The 9,254-nt window shown below is 43.8% G+C and overlaps 1 protein-coding gene across 2 annotated transcripts in view; it reads right to left on the reverse strand.

Annotated features, from left to right (window-relative positions):
• The window catches only part of NFAT5 (nuclear factor of activated T-cells 5, tonicity-responsive), a 131,645-nt gene extending 122,891 nt beyond the window's left edge, over positions 1-8,754 (reverse strand). The window contains exons 1-2 of one of the 2 annotated variants that reach the window (XM_006860204.1): positions 8,491-8,563; positions 6,865-6,918 (exon numbers count right to left, since the gene is read on the reverse strand). In XM_006860204.1, the coding sequence (XP_006860266.1) occupies positions 6,865-6,918; positions 8,491-8,563 (127 nt within the window). Of the gene's footprint in view, positions 1-6,864; positions 6,919-8,490 lie in introns of both variants that reach the window. The other variant, XM_006860205.1, reaches the window with a different exon arrangement.
• Between the last annotated feature and the right edge of the window lie 500 nt (positions 8,755-9,254).

Below are 9,254 nucleotides of genomic sequence, written 5' to 3' on the forward strand. Positions count from 1 at the left end.
GCTGTTAAGGTGAGTGGTTTTGTAGCAAAAAGGGGTGAGTGGTCCATCTTATACTCCCGGAGCGGAGGACCCTGGGACCATCAGGGGAGAGGAGCAGAAGCAGAGTGTGGGACCCTACCCAGAGAGGTGGCAACGCCAGAGATGATGACATGGAGACGGAGGGGCAGGCTTGCAGGGTGTCCCCTTTGGCTGTTTGAATGATTCTATGTTCCTCCTCAGTGTTTTGGTGCACATCCAAATAAAATAAAAAAAATAGAGGAAATAGAAGCAAATACTGTTGAATGATGAAGCATGCAGGGGATTGTAAAAATTGCAATAAAACGAATACAATAGGATGAGTGTAAAACTGATATTCCCCCATGTAAACTATCACTCGATTCACAATTAAAAAAAAAAAAAAAGGACATATTACTTTAGGATTATGTGCTACAAAAGACCTCTTTTGAGGATTAAAGGTACAGCTTACCCAGATCATGTTGTTTTCAACAGCCTCATATGCATAGGAAAGTTAGACAATTAGGTAGAAAAATCCATTCATTTGAATTATGGTATTAGAGAAGAATATTGAAAGTATCATGGACTGCCAAAAGAGCAAACAAACCTGTCTTGGAAGAAGTATAGCCAGAATGTTCATTCGAAGCTAGGATGGCAAGACTTTGTCTCTTATACTTTGGACATGTTGTCAGCTGGGACTAGTCCCTGGAAAAGGACATTAAGCTTAGTAAAGTGCAGTGGTGGTGGTAGTGGTAAGCAGTGGAGTCGGTTCCAACTCACAGCAACCCTGTATAGGGTTTCCAAGGCTGTAAATCTTTATGGGAGCAGACAGCCTCATCTTTGTCCCACGAAATGGCTGGTAGTTTCAAACTGCTGATCTTGAGGTTATCATCCCAACTCATAATCACTATGCTACCAGAACTCCTTTGATAAAGTGTAGTGTCAGCAAAAAAGAAGCCCCCCTCCCCCATTAAGGATTAACATGGTGGCAGCCACAATGGGGTGAAACATAAAAACTGTGAGGATGGTGCAGAACCAGGCAGTGTTTCATTCTGTTGTACACTAAGAGTTGGAACCAACTCAACTTCACCTAAAACACAAACATTACCAAAGATCACAATATATTAAGTATAGGTAGATAAATGCATACATAGTTTAATGTTAGTCCTAATGTGGCACTGTAGGATAATCACTGGACTGCTAATCACAAGGTTCACAGTTCAAATCTACCAACCACTCCTTGGAAATCCTATACAATTGTCCTTATGAGTCAGAACCAACTTGAAGGCACTAAACAACTATGACTTTATCTCTAAAGCTTCGACTTTCCAACCTTGCTTTCATAAAGGAAGAACTTAAACTTGAAAAACTTGAAAAGTCTATAAGTATATTCTATAAAAAAACAAAATTAGGAGATTGTAAGACACTAATTATTCAAATTCACTGCACTCTAGGCTGGGTTTATTATTAAGTGAAAATCTAGACTACTGATGCAAAGCAAACATATATAAACACTGTAGTTAAGTGACACTGAGTTGATTCCAATTCATTCATACCAACCCTGTATATGGCTTCTGAGGAGTAGCTGGTGAGTTTGAACCACCAACCCTGCAGTTCAAACCATCCTTGCAGTCTGGTGCTTATCCTACAGCACCACATCAGAACACCTAAATAAACATTACTATATGCTTTTTTTTTTTTTTTAAGTTTTTATTGTAAGGTGTACATGGGAGAACATCAGCTTTACACTCAGCCTACCTCATGTTGTTTCATGGAAATGATTACCATCCCCTCCAGGCATCATCACATAACCAAAGGGCATACCCCACAGGCCCGCCCCCTGGCCATCAGCACACAGCCCCTCTCCCTCCCTGAGTCCAGTGTCTCCAACCACTCCAACTATCCACGTCCTCATCTCTGTCTCCATCCCTGGCGTCACTGCCTCTCTGGGTAGGGTCCCGCTCTCCGTTCTCACTTGATGGTCCCAGGGACCTCCATTCCTGGACTGCAAAATCAGTCACTCTCCTCCTTTTGTCAAAAAACATCTACCTCTGTATTTGCTACCCTCATAGTAGACCTGAAGGCAATTAGTCACTATTGTACCACAAGGGTCTTATCCCCATTTCTTTTCTCCATCCGGGTGAACCCACCATTAATAATCATGGACGCAGCAGTCAAGAAATCAAATGACATATTACAATTAGGCAAATCTGCTGCACAAGACCTCTTTAAAGTGTTCAGGAGCAAAGTCTGAGGATTAAAATAGACCTGACCTAATCCATGGTATTTTCAGTAACTTCATATGCATGTGAAAGTTGGACAATGAATAAGGAAGACCTTGAAGAACTGATGCATTTGAGGTACGGTGTTGGAGAAGAGTATTAAACGTACCATGGACTGCCAGGAGAACAAACAAATCTGTGTTGGAAGAAGTACAACCAAAATGCTCCTTAGAAACCAAGATGGCCAGACTTTGTCTCTCATGCTTCAGACACAGTATCAGGAGGGACCAGTCCCTGGAGAAGGACATCACCCTTGGTAATATGGCAGGACAGAGAAAAAGAGGGAGACCCCCAAAGAGACGGCTTGATAAGTTTTAGTAACAATGGGCTCAAGCATAGCAGTAATCATGAGGATGGAGCAGGACTGGACAGTTGTACACAGGTCGCTACGGGTTAGAACCAACTCGACGTCACATTAACAACAACCTAACAGAAAGCATTATAGAGCACAGTGGTTAAGAATGTTGTTATTGCTGTTAAGTACCCTCGAGTTGGTTCTGACCCATAGTGACCCTGTACAGGGTTTCCAAGGAGCGGTTGCTAAGCTTGCAGTTCAAACCAACTTTGCAGTCCAAACTTGGGTTTGGAGTCTTGGCTCCACAATTAGCTGACTCTTAGTAGGTTACTGAAAGTTACTATGCCTGAGTTTCCTCACCTGTAAAATGCGATAATGATAACTACAGGCATAATTCGTTTTATTGCGTGCTTCTCTTTATTGCACTTCACAGACATAGTGGTTTTCTCTCTTTTTAAAAAAAAACAAAAACTGAAGGTTTATGACAAACCTGCACCAGCTAAGTTTATCAACACCATCCTTCTAACAGCATGAGTTCCCTACGTGTTTTTCTACAGTCTGGTTACCTCACAATGTTTCAAACTTTTTATAATGCTATTTTACCCTTGTAATAAGACTACAGGATAGTGTAAACATAATGTCTACAATACACTGGTAAACTGCAAAATTCATGTGACTTACTTTATGAAGACATTCCCTTTACTGTGGTATTTTTAAATAATTCAGTTTAGGGTAGAGGGGAGAATAACGAAACAAGACTAGATGTACACCGAATACAAAATATCTCTAAGGTATACCCACAAGCTGTTCCTCGGAAACCCTACACAGGGTCGCTATGAGTCAGAACCAACTCAACAGCACTTAACAACAAAAATAAATGTCTATGTCTCAAAGAGTTGTTATAAGAATTTCTAAGTACTTATTTTTTTACAGTTCTGGTGTGGCGCTGTGGGTTAATGCACCAGACTGCAAAGCCGTTTGACCTACAAGGTCAGCAGTTCAAGCTCACCAGCTGCTCCTTAGAAACACTATACAGGGTTCGCTATGGGTCGGAACCAACTTGATTGCACTTCACAACAAGTATACAATAAGTCCTGGTGTGGCACTACTGGATCAATGCTGGACTGGTAACTACAAGGTCAGCAGTTCACACCAGCCACTCCTCAGAAAGCCTATACAGAATCAACTAACTAGACAGCATTTAAAAACAACATGACAACATATACATATTTTTAGTTTAAAATGTCTGTATTTAGTGCTTGCTTCAGCAGTACATATACTAACATTGGAACAATACAGAGATTAGCCAGGCCTTTGTGCAATGATACAATTTTTATACGTAATTATTCTTATTGACTTTCTGCTCCCGTAAAGATTTACAGCCTTGGAAACCCTGTACAGGGTCATTATGAGTCGGAACTAACTCCACCACATAACAACAACAACATTCTTATTGAGCACTACTAACCTCAAGGTCAGCAGTTCAAAACTACAAGCAGTTCCTCTGAAAGATGAGGCTTTCTACTCAAGTAAAGGCTTATAGCCTCAGAAACCCTATACAGGTTGCTATGAGTCGGAACCAACTCTAAGACACACAATCACCATCACCACTGACTGACTATGAGTCCTGGTGTGGTCCTGTAGGATAATGCAATGTACTGCAAGGATGGTTTGAATCACAAGGTCGGTAGTTAAAACTCACCAGCTGCTCCTCGGGAGAGTCGCTATGAGTAGGGACCGACTTGACAGCACTTAACAACAACAACAAAGATGAGAAAAATGAATCACAAAAAGATCAAATGATAAGTCCAAGGCCACACACAAGTAAATGTTGAAACAAGGATTTGAACCCAAGTCTGACCTCATGAACTATGTAAAACTTAACACATATTACAGGGTACACTAAATACTGAAAACAACTGCCTTTTGCTATGTACATAGTCCTGAAAAGTGGGCAGGGGAGAGGTAAGAGATGTCCCTAAAATAAACTAGAACACGTATTTTCCAGACTAAAATTGAATATTTTAAAAATTACTATAAGATATGTGCAGAAATATTTACATAAGGAATAATATAATACCTGATATTTGTTTTACAATAATCTCATTTATGGTAGGAGAGAGAATAAACAAACAAGATTAGATATGCATTGATAATTGTTAGAGCTTGGTGATCAGTAAATACATGGTGGTTCATGATTCTATTCTATCTACTATGTCTCCTTTAAAATGTCCATAATGAAAGGTTAAAAACAGAAATAGGTTCATATAAAGATTTTATTATATAATAACCTATATCAAGAATGAGCATGACACACTTGATAAGTATAAACTTTATATATAAAATGTGTCTTACTAAAATGAGTATCTTCTCAACCAAACTGAAAAATAAATATTTAGATACAAACATGTAAGTATACATATTAAACAGCTATCTGTATTTCCATCAACTCAAAAATATTTGCTTAAATAATTAATAGTCTATTTTTTTCTTCATTATTTCCCTCCTCCTGATAATCTCTAAGATCATGATACTCTCTGGTTTGATGCCTAGAAAATGGATGAATATGTACAGACATATGACTTCACAACATGGTCACAAATTGAACAACCTGAATAAAAAAAAGAAATCTGTTTTGCTAAGAAAGACCTTTAAAAAGTTCCTACTTCAAAATTGCAGTTTTAAAAATATTTTATTTTCAAGCAAACATATCTTCTTATAAATTAAAATACAATCAATAATCAGTAAACCTTTTCTATGCTCTGAAGTACACTGTTCAACAGGTTTGTTATCAGAAAACTTATTTTTTTTTACATTTATTAAGTCAAATACTATGCACTTCATGCACATTAGCTGAGTAAGCTTACAGACACTATGAACATTGTTATAGAAAGAATATTAAAGCTTAGAGAGGTAAAATCAGCTGCCTCAGGTCATACAGCTAATATGTTAACTAACCTGGCATTCAAACTCAAGCTCAATTTAAAAGCCCACTTTTCCTTCCACCCTTTCAAACTGTATATAAGGAAAGCAAATGTCTAAATTCCAGTCAAACTTTAAAACCTGGGGCCTTTTTAAGATGGGCCATAAAATATTTAGGTTACTAGTTGTATTCCTTATGGTGGAAGCCTGGCTTTGTTAAAAGCATTAATTAAAACATAAAATGGTTTCTACTACTGACTTTTTTTTCTTTTTCCAAATTGTTTAATGTAAGTCACAGTTTACTCATCTGTATAATAGAGAAAATAATATCCTTGCTGTCCAATCCCAGGACTATAAATTCAAAGACGATATATAAAGAAATCACTTCAAAAGCTACATAAAACAAGTAAGGGTATTTTGTCTGTAAATGCGTATAAAAAAACATACAAAATAAAGTTTTCTAAAGTAACTGTTAGCAGAGCAGTTTACATTATTTTACAAGTCCTTGGAAAGCCTATACAGGGTCACTGTGTGTCAGAACTGACTTTCAAGGGCACATAATAAAATCATTAACATTTTCAAAACTTTCTCAAAGTTTTCATTCTATGCAGGTGGTGGTGGTTGTGTGCCCCTGAGTGGGTTCCAACTCACAGTGACCCTATATTTGTTGTTGATAAGTGCCATGTTGTCAGTTCTGACTCCTAGAGACCCTATATAGGGCTTCCAGGGAGCAGTTGGTGAGCTTGAACCACTGACCTTGCAGCTCAAAGCATTAACCCGTAGTGACACACTAAGACTCTGGGGACCCAATATAGTGTAAATCTTTATGGGAGTAGAAAGCATCATCTTTCTCCAACAAATCAGCTGTTGGATTCAAACTGCTGACCTTGAGGAACCCACTTCTCTACTCTTCTACGCATAGCTAAACCATTAACTCGATCATCATTCCATTTCTTGGGTTTCCTTATCCTTATAGTAATGACACCAAAGCCTTCATAATACATCATTTTTTATGTGCTCAGCAAATAAAAGTTATAAATATGTGATTGGTGTCACTCTTTCAGCCAGCCACATTCATGAATTTAATGTTTTTCTTTTCCTTATATGGTTTATGTGTAAAAAACACCAAACACTAATTTTAAATGATTTCTTTTTCCAAGACATCTCTAAGCAGATATAACCACCAACAAGCACACCCAATCTAGCCCTAAATCCAGAAACATTCAGCTGCTCTAAAAGAAGGATCAGGCTCTTTAGGAAAAAACTACATTGTGTTAGATTGCAAAGTTTCAACTGTCTCATACAAACTTCGTTTCAGAGAAAGCCTTTGCATACTAACACAATATGCTTTTAAAAGGGCACTTTGCTGACCTTCCAATAGTCCAGCTCTATGAAAATTCTGTGGTGGGTTTAACTTCAGAGAATCTGAAAAACACAAAAAGCAATAAGTACTTTTTATGTGGAATGATTTTTTTTAATTGCCAAGAATAGCATACATCTCTTACATAACTGACATATATATATTTTTAAGAGATAAAACCCATATCTGTGACTATATTCCCTGCAACAGAAGGTTGAGTTACCACTACACAAGTGTGTACGCTAAACTTAGATTTTCATAAAGCATTTATTTGTTTCATGGAAAATTATCTACGACTGACCCAAAGGTGCTAATGTCTTGACTATTTTTAGCACACAATTGTACCACATCAGCCCACATTTTCTCAGAATCATCTCTTGATAACTGTCTTTTCCTTTTGACTCTCAATAACTACATTACCAAACTACTTCAGGTTAGGTTGTCCCACACACACACACACACACTCCCCCTTAAAAAAAAAACAAAAATAATCCTACAGGATGGTAACTGCCAAGCAAAGGCATCTGAGCAACAATGACTGCAGTTACTAAGTAGGGTTCTGTGTACAAACTAACTCAAGAGTCAGTTCCGTTTATAAAGTCCAGCACCTTCCATCGCACTCTGATTGACTTAATTTAGATCCATCACCGTTTGGCTGATGATCTTTTTTGGGGAAGGGGGGAGCCGTGGGAATCAGCCGATCGAGCCACCAAAAACTGAAGACATACTCAAATTCTCAGGCTGGGTGCGCCTAATGCCACACCATTCTTCTTCAGAACTAGTTAAGCCCCCAGCGGCTGGAAAGGTGGAGGAGAGCAGTGGGCGTATTTTGGTGGGATGCCCCTTGCACAGGGAACCTGTTCTGACACATTCTTGTGCTGTCCAGTAGAGGAATTTCACCTCCGTGGAGGTCCGCTCAAGTGTCCCCGTTTCCGATGCTGGGAAGCCCCCGCAGGCCCGAGCCCAAGGACTTGTAGGATCGGAACCTCAGGCCAGTGCCCACTCCCTGCAAACCAACTCTCCGAACGGCAAAGCGGAGCCAGTTCTCCCAGGGCCGCGTCTGGGCCCGAACCGGTCCCCCAGGGAGCCGTGAGGCGCACAGGTCTGGGAAAGGCACCGAGGTGGGCACAGAAGACGACTGTTCGGTTCGGGTCCTTTACTGCACTGAGATGACGAGGGACGGAGGAAGGGCTGGTGGCGCGGGGCCGTCCCGAGCCCGGCGGGAGGAGGGGACTAGGCCGAAGGGAGAGGGTGAGACGGCGGCGCATAAACAACCTGGAGGAGGGAGGCAGGGCGCCCCTGGCCCCGGACGCGGCCCGCCAACTTTGCCGGGCAGGAGGGCGCTGGGCAGAGGCGCGGCGGGGCCCAAGCCGGGGGATCCCCGCGCGGGGGAGGCCGAGCGGCCCGCTGGCCCAGGGTGGCGCGGCCAGACGGAGCCCCGGGTGCCGCAGAGCCGGGGGGCCGACGGAATTCGGGGCTCCGCGGGGGAGGAGCCGCCAGCCCCCCGACCCCCTCGGCGCCCTCCCCCGCACTCCCCCCGGCCCGGCTTTCGCCGGCCCTGGCCCCCGACGGAGACCCGCCGCGCTGCCCCGGCTCGGCCTCCCCGCCCCCACGCCCCAGCCCCCAGCCTGACTCACCTCGCGAGTACAGGGACTTGGGCGATTCCAGGTCTAGGTCCGCGCTGAGCAATGAGATGAAGTCCGAGGGCATCGCAGCTCGACCCAGCCCGGCCCGAGGGCTGCGGGAGGGGGGGAGCGGCGGTGGCGGCGGCACCTCCTCTCCGGGACCGCGGGCACCGAACCGGGGGCGGCGAGGCGAGGCGAGGGCGGCTACCGCTGTCGCTGCCTCCTCTTCGAGGGCAGCAGTGACTTCCACTGGGCCGAAGACCGAAGAAACGGCGGCGAGGTGAAGGAGAAACTCCACAGAGACTAATTCCCGGCGCGCCAGGAGGGGGTTCAGGGCGGGGAAAGGGAGGGGGGAGAGCCAACGGGTCCGTTTCGTGCTTCTCCTCAGCGAAAACTGACGGTCGCCGCTACCGCCGCCGCCGCTGACAGGAATCTGAGCCCCGCCCCCTCGCGGGACACTGCGCAAGCGCGCGGAGGGAGGTGTATCGATCGGGGAAGAGCCAGGGCGGCCTCCGGAGGGCGGGGAGGCGCGTCAGGGAACAGCATCAACAAGGGCTTCGCTTCCTGCGGTCGCAGATCCCGAGCCGGGAAAGGGCCCCGCCGACTGGGAGGGAGGGAGGTTGGGAGGTGTCCTCGTGCTGGGGCCCAGGGAGGGAAAAGGTATTTGCTCCGACCTGGTGGTGGCGAGCTTGGGGCGGCCGGGTCAGCGCCGAGCTGAGAGCTGGAGGAGACAGACCTGGGGGAGCCACGGTGTCTGCTCGAAGAAGGGCAGAACC

The sequence above is a fragment of the Chrysochloris asiatica genome, unplaced genomic scaffold (genome assembly GCF_000296735.1).
Source record: "Chrysochloris asiatica unplaced genomic scaffold, ChrAsi1.0 scaffold00037, whole genome shotgun sequence".
Classification (NCBI taxonomy): Eukaryota; Metazoa; Chordata; class Mammalia; order Afrosoricida; family Chrysochloridae; genus Chrysochloris; species Chrysochloris asiatica.